The following is a 22609-nucleotide window of genomic DNA, read 5'->3' as shown; positions in this document are numbered from 1 at the left end:
ATCTGCTGACAGTTCAGTGTTGGCAGCCCGTGCTGGGCTCAGCTGGGCTGGTCCTACCTAGGCTCATCTGGTGGTTGGTGACAACGTGCAGCTCTGTCCCTCCGCACATGTTCTCCTGAAGCTAGGCGTCCTCCCATGGTGCCCTCCGGGTTCTGGGGAGTGAGAGGGGCCACGGGCCCCCGGGCCCCCCACCCTTTCATCCTCGAGTTCTGTGGGTCAGGGCCAGTCGGAGGCCGTCGTGGGTTGGAGGGTGGGAGAGGCAGCCAGGCCCACGGGCAGGCTGAGGGAAACCTGAGGGGGGGTGTGGGGGGCAGGGGAGCTCTGTCGTCAGAGGTAACGGGTGGGAGAGTGGCTTCCACCATCCACAGCAGTCATTGGTACGTAGCAGGCCTACTGTGTGCCGGGGGCTATGCTGGACATTGAGAGGCAGAAGGGCGCTCCTCTGCCCAGGGCTGGCGGTCCAGCAGGCGAGGAAGGGTGTATCCTTGGAAATGTGACATCCAGCTGGTGGGAAGTACCATGTGGCCCAAGGGGATTTCAGCAGGACGGAGAGCACCCCCAAACCAGGGCGGGAGGGTACTTCCAGCAGAGGCCGCTCAGCCTCCTGCCTGGTCTCCCGACTCTGGTTTTGCTCTCGCCCATCCCCTCCCCTCTGCGTGGCCTCAGCAGGGTGGCATCGGACGTCTGCCTCAACCACTGAGTGCCCGTCTGCCTCCCCACTACGTCTGGCTTTAGTCCCCTCGCAGCTTCTCCTCCAGTTTCTTCAGGGGTCCGCCCCTCTTCCCATCTAGTCTCAGTGTCCTTCCCACTTCTCTTCCTAGAGGCAGGTCTGAGATCACCTCCTCCAGGAAGCCCTCCCTATTTGCAAGCAGGAGTGGCTGGCTTCCTTTAGTTCCCTTAGCATCTCCTGTATGTCATACGGGGTACACACAGACTATGTGGAAATGTGGGCTGATGGGTCTCTGTCACCGCTGGGTGTCACGAGGGCAGGGCCAGGGCTGTTCATTTCTGTATCTCCATGACCTGCATATAGTAGGTGCTCGAGGATGTGCTTGTTAAATGAGATGGAGCTAGAATAGAGGGCTTGAGTCTAGAGGGCTTTGGGGACAGATTGAAGATCACCTTCTCTCTCAGGAAGGTGGCTATGTGTGTGCCCTTGAGATCGTCAAGGAGAAGTGAGGTGTCTGCCTTGTGGGTTCTGCAGGACCGTTTAGGGGTCAGGGTTCCCGGAAAGTGCACCTTGTTCACTCACGGACATGGGCTCCTCGGTCACCCACACCCTTGTATTTTCAAGTTCATGGTTGGTGGAAGAACCGTTCGCTGCTGAAACGCTCTCTGTGTTAGCCCCTTCCATGATCTAAATACCCCCTGAGACGCTGAAGGACTGGTTTTGGGGAAGACGATGGTTTACTGCGGGGTGGAATTACCAAAACAGGGCTGCGGTTCTATCAGCCGCCCTTCGGGAGGGCACTTAAGGGCCCCGGCTTCCGCGTCACCTCACTAACCTGGGACCTGGGTGCCCTGCTGATGGCTCTCTCTCTGTTTCTTGTTTGCAGGGCGATGATGGGTCGGTTTGGTAAGTAACCCCAGAAATGGGATGAGGTTGGGGAGTCTGGGGTCATAGGGCACTTTGGGGTCACCCCAGAGAGCCCCCGGAGTTCAGGCAGTTACTGGGGGGCAGCAGGACCCCGGTGCGTGTTGCTTGTGCCCCGACCTCCTCCCCACAGTTCTGGAGTCCAGAGGAAGCTCGCGGCCCCCGTGGGCCTGCGCTGTGGGCTGTGCTTGTCCTCGGGGCCGGGCGAGGCTGGGCGGCAAGGAGGGGCAGGTGGTGGAAGGGAGGACAGGGACGTGTCTGGGACGTGGCACGCGCTCTCTCCGGCCTGCAGGGACCGAGAGGGCGTGGGAAGGACAGCGGGGAGGGTGGAGGTGCTGGCTTGAGTGCGGAGCATCATTAGCCAGGGGAGGGTTTCTTTACGGGTGGGCTTTGGTGTGTGGCCTTTCCACCTTGGAACCTCTGGCTCAACAGACATCCTCCGAGTCGGGCAGCCTTGGCCATGGTCCCCACTGGGCACCCACTCATCTGCTCCTTCGTCTCTGGGTTCCTCCTCTGTGATGCGGGTCAGTCCAAGGTCAAGGTCTGCTGGATGACAGTGTGTGCTGCACTTGCCAGCCCGGCTCTTTCTGTTGGGTGGTTATTACCATTTGTTTTTGGTGGCTGTTGCTCTGTCCTGTTACAGTCCCACGACCCCATCAGCCCCTCAGTGAGGGACAGTGCACAGAGGGACAGCTTGTGGCAGCGTTCAAACCCAGAGGCAACCCGAGCCAGGCTCACTGCTTTGCAGAATGACCCCCAGACCCCAGGCTCTCCAGTGGGCGGGGAGGGGGTGTGGCTGTGAGAAGGAAGAGTGGGAACCAAATAGGAGTTTGCACGTTTTTTCCCCGGTGGGGGGCCTGCCAGCTAGAGCCTGTCTCAGAGCTGCAAAGCCTTGGGGTGCGGAGCTCGCCTGGAGTCTTCCACCCCTCGGCCACCAGTCCCCTTGGGTTACTGCGGGGCCCACTGCGGGGTCCACTGCGGGGTCCACTGTGCGTGGAGAGGGCTCTTCAGTTCTCAGGCCTTGCTCGTGGGAAACGCACAGTCCTACAGCTTCGTTAGGTGGGTGGGCCTGGGAGACGCAGTCTTCACCATGTTTTTAAGTAGCAATTCCAGTTATTTGAGTGTCTTTATTAATTTACACAAAAGGAGGGGAGAGGACAGACAAAAGGAAACTGTCCTGTGTCTAGTTGCTGAGGTCCCAGGACAGCAGTCGGGGTGCCGCGCCCGGCAGGGCCGGTGTGGGACGCCCAGTGGACCGGCACCGTGGGCAGCCTGGCTCTGTTCTGTGTCTGGATGGAGCCCCGCACGGGGGTGCAGTGTGCCCGTCTGTCGTGTCCCTGTCCTTTCTGCAGGGAGGGGTCCAGACCCGTCATAGAGAGGTGCAGAGGTGACAAGTGGGGCCCTTGGAGCTGACGAGGCTGGGCCCTTTTTAGCTGTCGTTTGGTTTTCTGTTATTGTCACTTCCATGTTTGGGACAGGCCTGGTTCAAGCAAGGTCTGGGGAACCAGCCTTGAGAATGGGCCCCGTTGGAGGCTGTGTGGCCCCTGTGGCCGAGTGTAGACACTGAGTGGGAAGTCCTGGCCCCTCGGTAAGCAAGTGCTCAGGGCTGGTGCATAGGATGGGACTCGGGGCAAGAGCTGGGTGTCTCAGTGTGGCAGTGGGCGCTGCCGCCATGCTAATGAGCACGGAGCCGGCCAAGCATCTGAGGCAATGGGACAGAGACAGTGAGTGGGGCCGTGAGCCCGGGGAGTTGGCCTCATTCCTCACAGGCTCTTGTACGGGTGTGAGATGCCAACAGGCTATTAGTGTGTGGCAGGCAATTAGTTCCCCTGCTTGGTGGCTTCGCTGATGCAAGCGCCGGGTCTCCTGGTGACACAGACCAGCAGCCTTGGGGGCCGTAGCAGGGCTCCCGCCAGCCCTTCTCCTGTGGGCGCTTCACCCCTCCAAGGTGGGCTCTCCCCAGAGTGCTGGTCCCCGGCTGGCCCCTCTAGTTGGTTCCTGTACACTCACTGGGGCCAGGCTTCTTACAGCACCCCCACACTCCTAACTCTTCTTTCCTCTACCCCCGACCTTGTTCTAAGCCAAAGCCATGGCCCTTGTGTGCCCTTCAAGGCCTTCTCAGACCATCCCTCAGGACCCCCCCCCCCCCCCGCCGGCCTCCTCAGACCCCCTGCAGGCCCAGCCCGCTGGTGGCTTCCTCCCTGCACTCCGGGATGCACTCCCTTCGGCTTTCGTGCTGCAGAGCCCTGTGCCTGGGGTTCTCTCCCCTAGGGCCCCCAGGGTCCCCCCATGGCTCACTGACTCAGCCCTGCCAGCTCTCCTTCAGATGTCACTCATCCAGGTCACTTACCCAACCACCCTGCCCCAACGACCACCCTCTGGCTCGTCCTGCCCCCACTCCTCCTTGTTACTTCTTTACCCACGTCTGTGCTCCCAGGAAGCGTGTTGCTCTGCTCCCCACATCAGTGCATACTCAACCCCCAAGTCACTCACATCGGCTCTGCCACGTGCTTGGCAGACATGGGGTGCCCAGGCAGTGTGGGGACCCCGGTCCCATCCACTTCCCATTCCCACGTGGCTGCCTGACTGTAAGCGACCTGGGGGCCGGAGCCTGTCTTCCTCAGCATGCATCACCCAGGGGCCTCCTCGGGCAGGCAGCCGCCCCGGGCTCCACGGGGAGTGTGTTCTCAGCCTCCGTGTGTCTCACATAAGCACTCTGAGCTGGGGGGTCCACACCGCCCCCACCCCCCAACTTCCAGCTCCTGACAGCATCTCTGCACTGGCTGAGGTGGGATGGGAGGCCCTTCTCTCCCCAGGGGCATTGGGGAGCTGCAGCCTGGTCTCCATGGCAACGGGGTTGCTGGCTGCCTTTCTGGGAAGGCAGCCATCCCCCTTCCCGGGTAAGTGGGGGGGGGAGGGAACAGGAACTTTCTTCCTCTCCCCCTCCCAGCCCCCATCATCTCTTCCCCTTTCTCCCAGCTGAGCTTGTTTCCACCCTGCAGCTGGAAGGACGGACCACCACCCCTGGTCACAGCCCACTCAAGCCCCTCACCTGGAGTCTCCCCTACCCTGCAAGAGCCAGGCCCCCACTGCTGGGCACCCACTCTGGGCTTCTCAGGCCTCTCTTTGTGCTTGCTGCTCTCTCTGCCCAGAGTGCCCTCCTGACTCTTCTCCTCTTCTTGTCCCAGCTCCTGTGTGACGCTTCTCCAGGGACCCGGCTGGTTACATGCAAAGGGGAGGTGGCTGGAATGCCTCGCCTCTGCTGGGTGGCAGTGGGGAGAGGTGGGGTCTGGGGCACACTGCAGAGCCCCTGCCCCACAGCCTCGGGCCGCATGTCGGGGTCGGGTGGGAACGGAGCCCCAGCTTCCCACTCCTTAGAGAAGCCAGAAATTCAGAACTATGGATCAGTCTTCCAAGTTAAGAAATGCTAGACTCAAACAAGCAATGTAAGTTTATTTGGGCCAAACTAGACATCCCTGAAGTCGAACTTGGCAGACCCCAGCACACTCTGGCTGATTTGGCCCCTTTCTCTGTCCTCTCTGGCCTTTTGGGTCACCCGTCTCCTCTGTGCCCAGCTGCCTCCCTGACCGGTGCCCCACCCCCAAGGCAGGGCTGCTCCCTGTTCATTTCTGTGACTGTCCCCAGAGGAGGCAGGTGAGGGTCTGGGGCAGGATGGCAGGGGCTATCAGGGGCGGGGTGCCTGCCAGGATGGAGTGCTTAGCCCTCCGTTCCCAGCCCGATGGTGAGGGACGGGGCACCTTCACCTCAGCGCCACCTTGGAGGAAACAGGTATAGGGAGGGGGCCACCTGCTTAAAGTCAGAGCACTCTGAGGCAGGCAGCAGGGGTTTGAGCCTGGATCTGGCTTCAAACCAGCCCATGGGGTGCCGGCCCTGGGTGACTGGCTCAGATGCCACCTCTGCTCCGTGGCTCTGCCAGCCCAGCGGTGGCCCAGCTAAATATACCCGGCTGACGTCAAGCACTGCTCGGCTGCTGGAGTTTGTTGCAAGCTGCATTTAAATTTTGTGTTTTGCTTGTAAAGATTAGCGCCCCCTCGCCCCGCCCAGCAGACTGTACTGGGTGTGATCTGACTTGCAGGATCAGAAAAGAGGCTGGCTGCGGTAGATAGGCCCTGTGCCTTTTGGTCGTTCCCGAACCCCCACCAAACACGCACACACCGTGTCCACGAGTGTGCGTATCACACACGCACACACACCTTCCTTCGCTCCCTTCCTCTTGGCCTCTGACCTTCCGTCCCTCCCCCTGAAGCCAAGGAGGGGGGTCTCTGCACTGGGCTGGGGTGTGAGCTGCCCCCTGAAGCCGGCCCGTGGGTACAGAGCACAGAGCGCCTTCCTTTTGGGGCCAGGCCCGGGGACAAGGGCTAGGACCTGCCTTCTCCTTCTCATCAGCCCCTCCCCACCTCCCAGGGTCAGACTGGACAGTCCAGTCTGGTGCCAGGGGGGCCGAGGTGTCGGGGCGACGCTGAGCTCTGAGTCCCCTCGCCCAGATGGGAGGGCGGGTGGTCTTCACTTTAAGAGTGATGAGCAGCTGTCAGATGGGGAGGAGGCAAGAAATGGGCTGATACGCACTTGAAAAAGCTTGCCCACCCTCTGGGGAGAGTGGGTTGAGGGGCCTGGAGTGGAGGCAGGAGACCCGTTAAGCCCAAGGCTGTGGCTGGCTGTGCCCCAAGAAGGGGCGATAGGGTTTGTGGAGGGCGGCTGTGAGCAGCGATGGGGTGGCGGAGCGGTGGCCCGGTGGACCCACAGATCTGCTACAGGCGAGCAGTGTGGGAAAGCGCACCCCAGTCCTCGGACGGCTCGGGGGTGGGTGTCCCGTGTTCCCCGTGAGGTAGGTTGGAGGAAGGACCCTCAGTCAGAAGGAACTGGAAGCACCTTTTCCTGGCTGACGCATGCACTTCGGCTCTGGCAGGAGCTGAAAGGGTTCCAGGCAGGCGGGACGCCTGAGGGACAACAGCTGTCTTTTCCAGGGACAGATGGGCGGGGGGTGGCTCAGCCCCCTGGCGCCCTAAACCCTCTCCCTTGTGTCTCCTTGTCACGCAGAGCGGGATGCGTTCGACACCCTCTTCGACCACGCCCCGGACAAGCTCAACGTGGTGAAGAAGGTAGGCACCTGGCTTCTCATGGTGTGGACGCCGTGCGGGGAAGGGGGCGGGAAAATGTTTGAAGTCCCTGAAATGTTTGCCACTCGGATTGAAGTGTAATTACAGTCGAACCGTAACTCCAGTGTGTAAAATTGGCAGCTTTTTAACTCAACAACGTCGCTGCTCGCTGGGTATCTGCCCACCCGCCCACTTCTGCGAGTGAGTCCCCAGCCGGTGCCCACGTGGTGGTTCATTCCTACTCGGGGCTTTTATTCAGCGTGGAAAAGCCTTGGAGCAGGTCATCCCATGGGCCTTGGTGACCTCATTAGCACAGCACTGCGCTCGCCCCAGACAGGAGGCCTTTGCTGGCGGAGCCATTCTCCAGGTGCACTCGGCCGCTTCCCCTGAGACGGGAGCCAGGAGAACAAGCCCCTCACAACCCACCTTGGCAGCCTGCCAGTAAATGTATGGACGGAAAAACCCACTCGAACCCAAGCCCCTGGAGTCGGGGGCTGGGGAGTAATGAGCTTCCCGTGGGACTCTGCCAGGAGGGCTTGTTCCCCCGCAGGAGGAACTGAGTGTCGGCCCGAGGCACGTGGGGTTATCTGAGCCCCTACAGACGCATCACTGGGGACGGCGGCCACAGGGCGGGTGTGCGTGCTTTCCTGGGCCACCTGGGGAGTGACCATTTCTGCCTGCAACCCAGGGGACAATTTCTCCAAACAGATCTCTCTTTTTAAAAGAAACTTAGTCTTTATTGTATTTTTTCCCATTACCGTTTAGTCCCCTTATACTCCCCCCCACCAGTAGTCACCTCCCTCCTGCGCACGTCCATGAGTCCTTTTTCCTTTTTGCTCACCCCCTCCCCCTCTCCTCCCCCGACCACCAGCTGCCATCCCCCCTCCGTCTACCAGTCTGTCTCTGTTTCGCGTGTTAGTTCAGGTTGTTCGTTAGATTCCACGTGTGAGTGAGACCCTATGGCGTTTGTCTCTCTCTGGTAAGACATCTGGCAGCAGCGTGGCAGGCCCTGGAGACCCAGAGCAGGTTTCGTCCTGCCGCATTTCTCAGAGACGGCAAAACACTGCTGTGCAGGAGTCCAACCCAAGAGAGCCCTCGGGGGAAGGATTTTCCAAACGTTCGTGTCGGTAGTGGGGGGAACACGAGATGTGGCCGTGGAGCCCACCTGCGGAAACTGCGGGTCTAGGCCGGGCCAGGGCCGGGAGGGTGGCAGTTCTCAGACGTGCTTGGCGGAAGGCTGCAGAATCACCCCACGGGTCCCTCAGGATGGAGCTTTCCTAGCGTCCGGGGGTCAGCAGGGCCACACTGTGGGGCCGCAGAGCAGTGTCCCCCCATCCCGCCCCGGCCACATCTGGCCCTGGCGTCCCTGGTTCAGTGGATGGTTTAATCCGCCTCCCTCACTTAGGAGCTGTGTGACCTGAGCCAGATTGCATGCCGTGCCTCAGTTTCCCCACCGGTGCAGAAGGGACAAAGGCACCCCCCCCACAGGGTGCAGGAACATAAAACGTGACCACGTCTGCCTGAGGGTCCAGCACATAGTGTGGGGCCGCCGGAGCACGCTGGACATGCCGTTGCACACGTGGGTGGGCTTTCGTCCGGCAGCAGCCGTGAAGCTGCGCTGTTCTTTGAAAAGACGTCCTTGGGGCACTTGGACCTTCGCACCGAGGGAGACGAGATCCCTCCATTTGCCCCATGGCTTCGTGGGCCCAGCCTGGCCCTTCCCGCCCCCACACTGTGCGTTGCTGCGGCAGAGGCTCCCCGTCCGCCTGTCCAGGTCTTCCCAGACCCGCCCGCCCTGCTCTCTCCCACCCCTCCCACCCCTCCCACATCTGGCCATGACCCGAAGGGCCCACAGTACTCGCACAGGTGTTCACCGCTGGGCGCCTGCTCTGCCCGCTCTCCCCCACCCAGCCCCAGGCCCGGCTGGGAGCCCCAGGCAGGGAGCCCCACGCCCTGCCGTGTGCTCACCAAACCTCCCTTCCCGTCTCACGGGCTTCACCATCTCACTTGATTTCTCTGTCACCCTCACTAGGGTGTATGTGGGGAATTAGGTCACGGGGGCTCCAGGGTGGGGCTCCGTCCTGCTGGCTCCATGCCCCCGGCACCAAGCCGAGCACATGGCCGTGGGAGCTGCTCCGTAAATCTGAGTGGAACAAATGAGGGAATCACATCACACCCGGGGGAGGGAGGGTGGAGCTGGGCTGGAGTTTCCGTTACACTTGGGTCTGTTTGCTGAGAGAAGTCACAAGTGACAGTTTACAAACGCCTGTCCCCGAGATCAAGCCTATATGTGTGGGGTGGCCCCAGGCAGCCTTTCTCTCTCCATCTTTCATGTCCAAGGTGACATTTAGGATACATTTAAATGTTTAATTGCCCCCCCGCCCCCCGACAGCTGTGTCCTTCTGAAGGGCACTGGTCTCCTCCCGCAGGGCTGTGGAGTATGGATGAGCATGTGCGAGCAGAGAATGTGCTTCCTTCTGCCTCGGGGACAGTTTTAGGCATAATGTCCTTGAAACCAGGGGTTAGAGAACATATGAATCTCCTTGAAACCAGAACATTTTGTTTTAAACATGAGCTTTTCATTTTGGTCAACGGGAGCTCAGGGAAGCGGCTCACAAAGCCAGGGACGGCACAGAGCGGGGTCTGTCTCATGGCTCTCGTGTCCCTTTGCCTCGGCAGTCCCTCATCACGTTTGTGAACAAGCACCTGAACAAGCTGAACTTGGAGGTGACGGAACTGGAGACCCAGGTGAGCCGTGTTCTGGGCGGAAGGGCCCTTTGTCCTGCGTCGTGTCCCGCCAGCACTCTGACCCCAGGGTGCGGGGGCCGTGGGCACACACCACATGGCATCTCGCTCGTCCAGCAGGAGTGCCTGCCCTGCAGCCCCCACCGCCCTTGCCGCCTCTCGGACCCTCTGTCTCTGCTGTCGGAGCAAAGCGTGGCACAGGGAGCGGCTCAGGCAGCGGGTGTTCGTTTGCTCCCAGCCCTGGCCGCCACAGGTCGGGGTGGGGGTTGGCTGGCGACCTTGGGCCTCCGTGGGGTGGTGGCTGTTGTCACCCCGGTCTCCGCCTCACCGTCACAAGCAGTGCCCCTTGTGCGCACATCTGCCGGGTTCCTGCTTTTGTAAGGACATCAGCCTTGTTCAGTCAGGACCCACCCAGCTGACCTCGTCTGCACCGGTCTCTTCCAGAAAGACCGTTTCCCATAAGCTCACCTTCCCAGGGCCTGGGGGCTGGGAGGCCGACGCATCTCTTTGAGGGGCGATGCAGTTCCACCCCTAAGGCCCTCCAAGCTGCCACACCACCCACCAAAGAGCCTCTGCCTGTGCCAGTCGGTCCCTCAGTCTTGAATGTTCTGTCCCCGGCCCCCAGCAAATGCTCACTGAAGGCCCCCGGAGAACAGGTGCATCTTGTTCCGCAGCAGGTGTGTGACGTGCACTTGCCTCTTGAAGAGCGCGGGTTTGGACTGCCAGGGTCCAGTGACAGGCGGATTTTTGTCCAACGAGTATATCGGAATTTTTTTTGATATTTTGCATTACTAACAAAATAGTCCTATGGCTGCTTCTTGGTTATCGAGGCACGAGTCGTCATGCTTGTACATAGATGCTTTCTTCACGTTGTCTTCCAGTTTTGGTGTCTCGTGTTAGTAATACTGTGGCGGTGGCAGAGTGTCGTGGGAGGCAGCCCCGCAACGTGACCTTGTGGCACAGAGCTACACATGCATTTTCCTTTCTTTGTGATTTTCTTAATGACACCTGTTCTCCAGCATCCTTTGTCGTAAGAATACAGCACACGGGACGTGGATTCTCAACGCTGTGGGGTGTCGGCATCTCTACCCCCGCCCTGCATGGTCTGCGGGCCCACTGAGCCCTCCCCACCCGCACACAGAACGAAAGCAGCATCGTGAAGCTATGCTTTGAGCGCGCAGCAGGTGTTCAAGACAAAATATAATTTCCTAGGGATTAGCTGGGGCTGGAATTCGGAGCTGCGAATTCTTGGTACCAATTTCGGAAATGCACAGCTGATCCCTTCTTAAAGCCCTGGGCGCTTGCATTCATTTCTTTCTCTTTAACTTTTCTCATTTGCTTTTCTAATTAAAAAAGTAATTCAGGTTCGATGTAGGAATGTCTGACAATGCAGAGACGCAAAGCCAATAAAAGTCCTTTGTAACGCATGGCCCAGGGTGCTGTGCCCAGAGGCTCGTCCCCGGGGCTTTTCTCTGTGTGGCCGTTAATCTCGGACAGGACGGCGTGGGTGTGTGTCTGAGAGCCAGAGGCCTGTTTTTATTTTTCTTAAGGTTTTTACTTATTTATTTATTTTTAGAAAGGGGAAGGGAGGAAGAAAGAGAGGGAGAAAAACATCAATCTGTGGTTGCCTCTCTTGTGCCTCTTACTGGGGACCCGGCCCACAGCCCGGGCATGTGCTCTGACTGGGACTTGGACCAGCGACCCTTTGGCTTGCAGACCGACACTCAATCCACTGAGCCACACCAGCCAGGACCAGAGGCCCGTTTTTAATGTGCCTATGTGTTTGTGTGTTGTGTGCAAATGCACTGATTCTTCTTAGCACTTTGCTGACATTGCATGCTGAGCCTCCGGTGCTTCCTCCCTCCCCACCGCCTCCCCCACCGTCCTCTCCGGGAGTCACTGTAGTTCACGGGTGGATGTGTATTTTTCTAGCTATTTTCTATGCATTAATGTATTTTCTAAATGGCAATGGAGTGTACTGTGCTGTTTGTAATGAGCTTTTGGTTACCTGATCTATTGTGGGCATCTTTTTGTGTGAGTGTGTGCCTGTATTTCTGTCCACTCTTGTCACTGTTGCCTGGCCTCTCATCTGGGTCTGTCACATTTAACAGCTGCCGTCTGCTCGTCTGAGCACCGGGCGTCTCCTGCTCTTAGGACCAGCAGTGCAGGGAGCGTCTTTGCCGAACTGTTCAGCCCTCCTCTGTCCCCGCGGGGTTCACTCCTGGGAGGGGGACCACAGAGCATCCGAGTGGCGCTGTGGGCCCGGGGGACAAGACGGCCAGAGCGCTGATCCAGAGTGGAGAGCCACATCCTCAAGGCTGTTCCCGACCGTCCTGTGCCGGGTCGGCCTGCACGCCAGCACTCACAGACGGGGGCTTGGAAGCCAAATCTGCGTCGATCTTGATTTACTCAGCAGATACCTCCCTTCCTCGTCTATCACCGCACTGTGTAATGTAGTATCTTTAAAGGATGTTTAACTACTGGTCCGCCAGAAAAGATCAGCGGCCACAGAAACGCAGAGAACTCTTTTTCTTTTGTCACATGGAATGGCGCATTTTTCATAAACATGGGGCTGGCCAAAAAGTCCATGTGGTTTTTGTAAAACAGAAGGCACATGTTTTAAAAACGTGGTTTCTTTCTTTTTTAATATTTTATTTATTTTTAGAGAGGGGGGACGGAAAGGAGAAACATCAATGTGTGGTTGCCTCTCACATATCCCCCACTGGGGACCTGGCCCGCAACCCAAGCGTGTTCCCTGACTGGGAATCGAACCAGCGACCCTTTGGCTCGCAGGCCAGTGCTCAATCCACTGAGCCACACCAGCTGGGGCTACAGACCACTTTTGACAGGTTCAGTCTGTCACAGCATCTTCTCCATATGCTGCACAAAACTTTTTTGTGTTTCAATTGCATTTTTATTTTTCTTAAAATAATAAAGCATAATATGCCAAAATGTTGCTTATTTTCTTCCAGCTTCAGTATCAAAATGGCTACACAAAACCCCCCCAATTTTGAGAAGGGGTTTTTTAAAGGTGCGCTGACTGGACGGCTGTCGCCACACAATCCGGCAAAGTTGTTTTGAATGAAGTTAAAGACAACTCGGTGCTGCCACAGCCATGATCCGGGGGAACCGCGGCTGGGCTTTTCGGCCAGCCCAGGATGTCCATCGCTCATTCTGGATGCGGGGGCTCAGATTCCTGCCCAGAGGGCGAGAGGGGGGTGTGTGCACGTGGGAGTGTGTTTCCCCTTGTCTTGCAAACCACGTGTGTGCTCCGGGCAGCTCCCTGGCTCTCTGCCTCTCTGAGCTTCTCTCCACGGGTCTCAATGGAGACAGTCGGTAAGGTGAGGCCTAAAGGAGGATGACACATTGAAAGGTCGGCACTGGGGATGGACAAGGTATCTTGGGGCCTTCCCAGGGGCAGGTTTCTGAGCCGGGGCACACTGCCCCCCAGGACCCCCACTCTGTGAAAATGGAGGGTCCCAGTCATGGCTGACAAACTGCCAGGCTCCCCCTCCCGGGGGCCCCTCCCCACTCCTGTGTCTTCCTTGCTTCCAACCTCCTCTCTCCTGCCCGCCTGGGATGCCAGGGCCGGGGTGGCTTGGAAGGTGCCAGGGAGATAAGCAAAGACTCCCTGCCTGTCTAGCCCTGCAGGCCCAGCCGCACCTCCAGGCAGGAGAAGTGGGTGGTGTCTTCACTCAAGGGCCGCCTCTGCTTCCCAGGAAATGGCGGTGTCTCAGGCATGCTGCGTGCACAGTGTCACTGGGGAAACTCCAGGGTGCCCCCCAGAAGGGAGCAGGAAAGAGCCTCATGGAGGTGCACGGACGTTTGTTTAAAAACCCTCTGATCTCCTTAAGGAGAGAAGTGGGCGATGTCTTCCTGGGTGGAAGCACGAGACCCGTGTCGCGCAGGCTGTGGGCCATCTACCAGTCAAACCACCGTCCACTGGGGCCTGGAACGCTGGTCCCTGGAAGCCCCCACTCTGCTGGTCCCGACTCTGCCTCCCCTGCAAGGCCAGGGCTTCCTGACAGTGCACGTCTGTGATGCTGTCTGTCAGTCCCCCTGCCCTGCAGCCCCTCCTGAAGCTGCTCTGCTCTTGCCCTTATCCGTCTGAAGTGCTTTTCTGTGAAGGGAGTGATGGCCCCATGACCTGGCTCACGGGGGTCTATCTGGATTCTGGGACCCCATCCTGGGGCAGCAGGTGGTTCTGGGCCAGGTGCACATGGGGGGCTGGGTGCACAGGTGAAGCTGCAGCTCCCCACCCCAGCACCGCCCAGGGGTTCTGGGCCCAGCTGGGGTGGACACTAGTTGCTGAGGACAGGCACAGTCATGTCTGTGCCCTGAGCACAGGTGCTCAGGCAGCTGACAAGTGAGCAGACGGGGCTGCAAACCCCAAAGTACAGTGCAGGCCACCACTAAGCCCATGGAGTGGCAGTGAGTTGCCGGCTCCCCACCTACCACCTCAGAGAGAGGGAGCCTGCATCGTCCCCAAGTCAGTGGTGGGGGACAGGCCTTGCAGCCAGGTGGTCTGGCCCCGGAGCCACGGTTCCATCCACGTGGCTCTGCCCGACCCCTGAACACACGCAGGGTTATGCCCAGCCCCCATCTCGGTGCCTGCCCCAGGTCCCCCCGATTGCAGGTTCTTGCACCTGAACCAGTAACCAGAGATGGACCGTTTTGCTTTAAAGCGTTTTACTCCTTTCGAGTGGTTGCCTAAGGCTCGCCGACACTGTGTGGGACCCAGGAGCATCACCGGATGTTCTCTGTAGTTTGCAGATGGCGTGTACCTGGTTCTGCTGATGGGCCTGCTGGAGGACTACTTCGTGCCCCTGCACAACTTCTACCTGACCCCGGACAGCTTCGACCAGAAGGTGCGTGCGCGCCAGGTCCAGGAAGGGCCTGGCATGGGGCCGGGGACTGTCTCTGGGCCCAGCTACGTTCTCCAAACAGAGAGCCCCACCCCAAGTGGTGCTGCGGCTTCCCAGGCCCCGCCCCCTGCACCTGACGGAAGCCCGTGGGCAGTGCGGGTGTATGTCCTCTCCTGAGCCTTTCCCGTGGGATGAGGTCGTCCTTAGTAATTGTGGTCAAATGCCAGCACAGTTGCGCCTCCGTCCCCTGTTCTCGCCATGCCCTGCCACGTCTTGGGTCCCCGCCTCAAGCATCCCAGGTGCCCTCTTCAGGGGTGGGGCAGTGACCGAGGTGCCCTGTCTGTGGTTTCCCCGTGTCACGCAGTCAGTGTGTTCCTGTTTTCCTGTATTCACACAGTGGGTGTCTTCTTGAATACATATATTTCATTCCTGGGAGTTGCTTGTAGGAAAACTTCTCCAGTTAGGGTTGTTTGGATCAAAGGGCCTCCCTTTTACGTCTGGGTGGCTGGTTCTCTGCTGTCCCTGCCCTGTGTCACTGGGCCACTTGCCCCCTGTGTTCAGCCATCCACCAGGATTTGGTTGCCTTTGGAAATCTGGAGTGTGGCCTGACTGTATTGCTTTGGACACACGGGCGTCTGTCATTTTATTTCCCCAAAGTGCTAGACCCATGAGTCAGAGAGGCAGTTGGCCAGAGGAAGCTCCGGAACTGGGGAGTGCCCCTCCCTCTCTCCTTGGCACCTGGCAGGCTGTTTGCCTGTGGCTGCAGATTGGTCCCCTGCTGCCACCCAGACGGAGTCAGAGCCATTAAGCCGGTCCAGGCACGTCAGAGCCCACGGCCACCCGGGAGCCTGTGAGCAAGAGAGCGGGGGTCCAGGCAGACGGCAGAACCCAGGCAGGAGACGCTGTGTGGTGCGACGTCTGGGGAGGTCCCAGTTTGGTGACAAGGCTGGTGCATGCCCAGGCCTGTGGCGATGGCAGCAGAAACACCATTTCCGAGAGAGCTTTTCTTGGTCTGAGTTCGTGAGAAAGCCGGGGGGAGGGCCGGAGGAGGGGGAGGGCACGTGGCGACGTTAGCCAGGCGGTTCGGGCCAGGGTCCCTGCCCAGCCTTCTCCCCTTTGAAACAGGGGCGAGAGTCCTCGCCCGTTGCTGCCCTGGCCTGGGAGGCTGGAGGCCTGCTCCCATCTGTTTGGTCCACCTGTGCCTCTGAGTGGGAGCTGGGTAGAGAAGGCTGTTCTGCGCAGGGCGAGCCCACTCATCCTTGGGGAGTGGGACCTGGTGGTGGCCTTGGGGCAGCAGGAGGGAGCTGTCCTCAGCAAGAGGCCGGTTCTGGGGGATCCTTACCAGTCTGTGAGCCTCCCCCTTGCATCCTCCCCTCTCCCCTCACAGAGAGCGAAGGTGTCACAAAGTCCGGCAGGTTCTTCTTGAGTCGTGAGGCTGTTGAGCCTCCTGGTCCCCCTGACCAGCTCACGGGCGATGTTTCCCGGCTGCGAAGACCTGAGCCCGCTTCGGGCTGGTCCCAACACCCAAGCTCCCAGGCACCGTGTGCAGATGTGGCGGACGGTGGTGGAGGGGTGCAGAGGGGCCGCTCACTGAGTGTCTCCCGGGCCCCTTTGCTCTGGCACTCGGAGCTGCAAGGTGGCCAGAGACCGAGGTTCAGGTCGGACATGCGTGGTGGGCCTGAGTTCTGAGCGGATCTAAGAAACGAGACAGGTCCTTTTGGCTCCCGCAGACACTCCAACTGCGCCCTTTGAACTCTCTCTGGGGCTGGGGCACCACCCATGGCTCTTCATTCTACAGCCATGGATGGGTCTTACTCTGCACTAGCCATCTTGCTAAGCACTTTGTGCCCATCCCTCATCTTTCTGGAAGATTCCACAGTGCCTCTCACTCTGCAGTGCACATGAAGATTATCCCTAGAAGCAAGTACCAGAAAGGGCTCTACAGTTTCAAAGTCCTATCCCTCTGTGCCCCCATCTGCTTCCCTGTGTCCCCGACCAGGAAACGGAAGGTCAGGAGGGCTGAGACAGTTCCAAGATCAGTCACGCGGGCAGCAGGGGAAGACTCCATTCCGGAGCCCTCTGGTCCTCTCTCACCTGGCCAGGGTCTCCAAAATCCCTCGCATTGCAGGGAGAAGGGACTGCCGGGTGTCCTGCCACGTGGCAGGCTCCCAGCCGCAGTGTGGGGCTGCGGAGCTCCGTGTGCGGGCCTGGTCCCTGAAGCCCAGGAACCATGTCACTCCGCGGTCACAGTCAGGGAGCATGGTCCCACAGCCACGCCATGTCCGGGGTCAGGGGCGAAGGCAGGGCCCGGACGGACAGGCAGAGGGGTGGTGGCCTTGTCCTGCCCGGCAGTTCCTCACACTAAGGAGAAAGCAGGAGGAAACTCTTGCTTCCAAGCCAGGCACTGTGGGGCCGAGGGGCTGCATGGAGAGGTGGAAGGGAACGTCCCCCGAACTGCTGCCCCCGTGGGGCTGGGGGGAGGTTTTGTGATCCACTCACACTCAGTGCTGAGCAGTTCGGAGGCACCGCCTCTCCTCCAAGGCCTCGGGCCTGACCTGCTGGAGGCCAGACACAAACGATACCCTCATCTGTTACCGACCTGTGCTGGGGGTGTGGGGAGCAGCCATCGGGCTGTAGGGACCCTGGGGCGGCACCGAGAAGAGGCTGGTTCCCAAGTTGGGCTGATACGTAAACCCGGCTCCTCTTCCGGGGCCTCCGGCCTTCCACCCTGTTTCCGCCTCGATCCACGGCCTGCTGGGCGTGTGCAGGTCCGGCGGTCAGATGGTGGCGAGGGGCCGGGTGTTCCGGGACAGAGGGCTGCTCTCTGCGGGGACAGCACAGAGCTGGTGCCTCGGGGGACAGAGCCCAGGGCTGGTACCCCTGGGAAGTGACTTGTTTCTTCCAAGTGTCACTTTTCTCATCTGTAAAAGGGGCCACTGTCCCTTCTAATGGTGCAGAGGTGCTGGGGCCCAGGGCAGGTTCTGGGCCTTTGCCCCCTCACCCCCAACCACCCCCAGTCAGATCCCTGGGAGGAGAGGAAGGACTGTAAGTGGGTGTGTCTTGCCCTCACAGACCTCTGTGCGCCCATGCCCTGCACCGGGCCCCTGGGTCCTCATGGTCATTGCGGGGAGATCCAGTCTGCCCACGCCCACTTCTGACCTGACCTTTCAGAAGGAAGGTGGCAGGCAGCAGGTGGGCCTGGGGACAGCCTTGGCCCCAGCATTGACTCTCGCGCCCTTGGCAGGTCCACAACGTGTCCTTCGCCCTTGATCTGATGCTGGACGGGGGGCTCAAGAAACCCAAGGCGCGTCCGGAAGGTAAGGCCCCGGCTGAGGCCCTCAGGGAGGGCTGGGCACCGCTGGGTGGTGTGGCCGGGCCTCCGGGGTGGTGGGAAGCTGGACCTGCCTCTCCCGATGGGGCTGAGACCTGGAGGCTCACAGGGTCCTGGTTTGCCCTGGGGACCCCCTGGGTCGCCCCGGGGACCCCCAGGTTCCTGGTTTGGGGGACCAGGTGGGCTGCGCTGATAGAGCCACCAGTGCTAGTCCCTCAGTGACCACTTGGCGTGGAAGCGTCGGCCTGTTCGACCAGCCTCAGGATCTCTTGGCCTCTCCAGAGCCCAGCACTCAGGCGAGGGGTGGGTGGGGGGCTGTCTCCTGGCCTGGAAGGAAGGCACGGGCTTCCTGCAGGTTAGTGGCTGTCGGGGTGGGTCCCTGCTGGCCAGCAAAGGTCGATGCTCAGACAAGGGGATGGCACGCTCCTGCTCAGTGAGGGGCTGAGCTGGGCCGGGGCCGGGCCCTGCCTCCCTGCCCTTCCTGGCCGCTGGGTCAGTGAGCTGTTCTGGGGTTCTCTCCCCTGAGGGAGCGTCTAGAGCCAAGAAGGACTTCCTCAAGCACAAGTTCTGATTTGGGGCCTGTGGGGTGGGCCTGTGGGGTGGGCCTAGAAAGTCCTGTCTCCAACCAGTTTCCGGGTGGCATGGCTGCTCCTGGCCCCGGGACCCAGGGCCCTCCAGCCACAGCGTGCCATGTGGGCGGGGTGGGTTCATGACCCCCTAGATGCCCACCTGGGGCGTTTAAGGCCTGTCCAGGGACAGGAGTTCCATCCTGTGACCCATGAACACAGCCCCCCGCCCCCAGTCACTTGTTGAAGTCACAGGGTAATTGGGGCTGAGAACTTGGGGCCCGGCTCCCAGGAGGACAGGGGCCCTTCCCTCCAAAGAAGGCACCACACTGCCTAGGCCCCAGCTGTCATCCCCAAATCTGTGTGGGGTGGGCCAGGCCATGCGCCCAAGCTGGAGGGGCCAGGCAGCAGCCGCCACCCCACCCCAGGAGGATGCCTGACCCTGCCATAGGCACAGGTTAGCCGGTGACCCTTTGGTCCCCTGCGAATATCGTTGGCTGTTGTTGACCCCACCCCATGCGGATGTCATCAGCCATCACTCTCGTCCCGATGCTGACCCTAGAGGGGGTGCAGGGGCACCTGTCCTGGCCTCCGCAGGGGTGTACCCCACAGGAGTGGCCTGGGGGCTCTCAAGGAGGCCTGTGTCTGGGGATGGTGCTGCCCAGACCGTCCCTGGTGACGGGATGCAGCCGCGCTCAGCTGTGGACAGGACACCGAGCCCACACCCCCCAAGTGCAGGCTCCCAGTGAGCTCTCTTGTCCTGTACACAGCCCCCTGTTTCCTTCTGCAGACGTGGTGAACCTGGACCTCAAATCCACCCTGCGGGTTCTCTACAACCTGTTCACCAAGTACAAGAACATGGAGTGACCTTGGCAGGGATGCCCCACTGCAGGCGGGTGCTCTGGCTCCCCCACAGGCCTGCGGTTATATCCCCCACCCCCCATTCTCTCTTTGACCTCCTTTCCGCGTGATTTGGATGCAGGGTTCCCAGCACTGGGCTCGATGCTGGGTGAGAGGCCCCCCTTCACCAGGGGCTCCTCCAGGAGCTGAGTCAGAGGTTGTTGGCTTGGATCAAACAACGAAAAGGGAAAAAGCCAGTAAAGCCAGAGCCAAACCCTCAGGCCCCCGGAGGGGCACCCTGGGCCCCTTTGGATGGTGCTATGGGGCCGAAGCCGCCTGTGGGTCTGGCGGCCCCTCCCGGGCGGGCTGTCCTCCAAGGGAGGGCTTTCTGGTGCGAAGCGCTTTTGCCACGGCAGGAGCGTGCCCCGACGTCCCTCCTGTCCAGTCACCCTGTGTTGTTTTCCTTTCACTGGTGCACCGACCGACATCTAAGGCCCAGATGACCCGGCTGCCACCTGCCGGGGTGGGACGGACGCGCCGAAGGAATGTCCGTGTTTCTTGCCGCGGGCTGGGCTGGGTGGGAGCCGGCCCGTGGAAGTGTCCTGTCTCACCTCACCACCCACATGGTTACCTCATGCTGCCTGACTGCGTGAGGCCATGGTTCCAGCAGAGGGTGTGACCCTTTATCCAAATTATCTGTGTCCCGGTTGGCACAAAGATGAGAGCGTGTCTTCCACACACCCCGAAGGACCCCCTACGGCTGTGCCAGGCTCATTTTCCTTCTCCCACATCCCAGCGTGGGTCAGCGTCCACCCCAGGGCCTGGGTGGGGGGGTGGGGGGGACTCTGCTATGGGGACTGAGCCTTCTGCGTGATCAACCCATCGTCCCCATGGGCTTGGGGACAGTAGTGGTCTGGCCATGAGTTCTGGGTCAGGGAAGCGGGACATCTTCTTGGGGTAGCAGAAAAACTTTCCTTAATTTTGGAAAGTTCTGGGATGCATATCTTCAGGGACCTGAGTGTTTTTGGAGAGGGACCCTGGGCCTCAGGGACTCAGTGGGAGCTGGATAAGGCTCCAAGGGTGCAGTTCCTGTCTGTGTCCTCTGTGGGTGTGTCCGTGACCGCCCCCACTGGCCTCGGGGCGCTTGCCTGAGGCCTAGTCTCCCCCGGAACAACCCCAACACCGAATCCAGAGCACAGTGCGTGTCCTAAGTGGGTGCAACACGGAGCTCCGTGGTTTCAAAGCCACCGAGCCCTGTTCCACCCCCTGGGTGTGCCAGCCTGTCATTGTCTTCTGAATCATTTTCAGCCATGTTTACTTTGGATTTCTGGATATTAAATAAAAGCCACTCAAACCCTGGCGTGTTGTTGACTTGGCCTGCTTGGCAATGGTGGGAAGCTGACCCTTCGTGCATGGGCCGTGGGCCAGCAGGCCTGGATGGCTCCCCAGCCAGGGACTCACGGGAGGAGAGTCCAGTGTGGGACTGACGGAGCGCTGCGGCTCGCCCGATACAGAGCCCGTTGTGACCACGGCCGCCGCTGCCTCTGTTTGCTGGTCTCTGGTTGCGCCTGCCCAGAGCCAGGAGCTGGGCCCTGTGACCCCCGCCAGTCCCACTCAGCAGGAGCTTGCAGGGGGCGAGGACGTGGCTGGAGCCAGCGCACAGCCCTGGGTGGGCAGAGGCCGAGGGTCCTGTGGGTGGGACATGAAGAACAGAGCAGGGCAGGCGGCTCTTCTGCCCAGTCTCAGACCAGGATGGGGGCTGCGGGTGTCCAACGGTGCTGACCAGGGGAGGCGCTGCTCTGGGGGGTGGGCGAGGGACACCTAGCGGCCCGTGACGGCGGCCTTCCCTGGGGGAGTCACGGGGACTTCAGGGCCATCGGACTTCCCTCTAAAAAATGTCAAAACTGTGGCAAAGAGCGGACGGCCAGCCTGAGAGCAAGGCCACAGCACTATTCCAAAAAACACCAAAATCACAGACTTGCTCGAGAGAGCCAGGCTTTGGAGAAAGCTGGGCTCACATCTGGCCCAGCTCCAGTCGGATGGCAGGTGAATTAGTCCGCCTGCACTTCCCAGAGCCACCCCTCCCTGGGGCCAGCCCTCCTGCCCTTGAAATTCCGGCCTTCTTGGCAGCGACATCTGGGGACAGTGTGACTTGTCACACTTGGTGAGGTGGTGCCACTGGCATGTGGCAGGTGGTCCCTGGGCGGCTGACAAACTTCCTGCCACACACAGGACAGGTTCCTGTTCCCCCGACACTGTCCCCGGGCCCTACTGCCAGTCACGCTGAGGTTGAGAGGGTGCGGGGCCCCGAGCCAGCCGGGGTCAATTTGTGATTTTACTGGGGGGGGGGCCTCTGTGCATATGCACAGGGTAGAGCATGGTGAGTTCTTGTGGGCCAGCCCTAACCCTCCATACCTTCGGGTTGCTCCTGTTCAGGGGACATTTTCCAAGGGTCTGTTTGATCCAAGGGCCCTGTGACCCAGCCAGGCCACTGCCCTTGCGCCACAGAGAGAGGGACAAGCAGTTCACAGGGGTTGCTGGGGGAGGCAGGGGCCCAGGGAGTGGCCCGGGAGAGGCTGAAGTTGTCCGAGGGGTGCGTCAGGACCTTCTGGAGAAGGAGGGGGGACAAGGGAGGGCTTTGGGTTGACATGGAGCGGAGGCAGGCCCGACTCCCCATAGTCCTCTGTCTTATAGAAGCTGTTTTGTCTCCTTTCTCCTGGGTGGACACCCTGGTGTGACTGGCTTACACTCAGGAGAGCCTTGAATTCAGCTACCTCCTCCCTAAGGGGTGTCTGCTGGTGGAGGGTGGGCGTCTCCACTTCCGTCAGGGTCCCCTGTGTGTGGCCAGCATCTGGGGAGCAACTGTGACATTCATTACATGGCCACTTGCCCTCAGCAGAATCTGTAGCGCCTCGGGGAGTGGTCATGGATGGCAAAACTTCTCCGTGATACAGCCCATTTCCGCTCGGTGCAGGCCAATGCCAAGTCCAGACCCAGTAGCCGCCCACGAGAGCCGTGTAGTCCCGCCCTTCCGGCCGGTGCCGCAGACCTCAGACCCCACGGCGAGGGCATCGCTCTGGTGAGCGCGGCCCATCCTCCGTCCAGACTGGGTGTCTTTGGGCTCCCACAGCCTTGCAGCCCTCTCCCACACTTGCTTCCCTGTTTTGTGCTGACAAAAAGTAGTGAGCACTTGCAATTTTTTTTAGAAAGACACAAGCCCTTTTCCCTGCGGTTGGACATAGTGCCCGTCCTCTGGAACAGACTGGAACAGACTGTCCTTTAAGTCTGGGGTGGGGAGGGAGGACAGGGACAGGGAACAGGAGAACTGGCATCCCCTCGCCCGGCATGGGTGCCTCAAGGAGGTCACTGCAGAGCTTCCTGGTGGGGAGCACCCCTTCCCCGCCCCTGTCAGACATGGGGGCCAGGTTGCCTCTGCGGTGCCATGAGTCACACGGGGCCCTGGACTTCTCTGCAGGCCACGATTTCAATCTCAGAGTCCCCCTCCTCCCTCCACAACGCCCTGCCTGTCACATGCAAAGCTGACGCTTCGG

General features: G+C 60.3%; 1 protein-coding gene across 2 annotated transcripts in view; it reads left to right on the top strand.

Annotated features, from left to right (window-relative positions):
* Positions 1-20417, top strand: part of PARVB (parvin beta) — a 73313-nt gene extending 52896 nt beyond the window's left edge. For both annotated transcript variants that reach the window (XM_037049795.1, XM_037049787.1), the window contains exons 8-13: positions 1557-1576; positions 6653-6714; positions 9391-9459; positions 14223-14324; positions 17566-17638; positions 19009-20417. In XM_037049795.1, coding sequence (XP_036905690.1) covers positions 1557-1576; positions 6653-6714; positions 9391-9459; positions 14223-14324; positions 17566-17638; positions 19009-19085 — 403 coding nt within the window. In that variant the 3' untranslated portion in view covers positions 19086-20417. The remainder of the gene's footprint in view (positions 1-1556; positions 1577-6652; positions 6715-9390; positions 9460-14222; positions 14325-17565; positions 17639-19008) is intronic.
* The last annotated feature ends 2192 nt before the right edge of the window (positions 20418-22609 follow it).

Source organism: Sturnira hondurensis, unplaced genomic scaffold (genome assembly GCF_014824575.4).
Source record: "Sturnira hondurensis isolate 20B ecotype Veracruz unplaced genomic scaffold, ASM1482457v3 Scaffold0000780, whole genome shotgun sequence".
Lineage (NCBI taxonomy): Eukaryota > Metazoa > Chordata > Mammalia > Chiroptera > Phyllostomidae > Sturnira > Sturnira hondurensis.
Note: the sequence above shows the minus strand (reverse complement) of the source record. Positions and strands in the feature narration are given on the sequence as shown.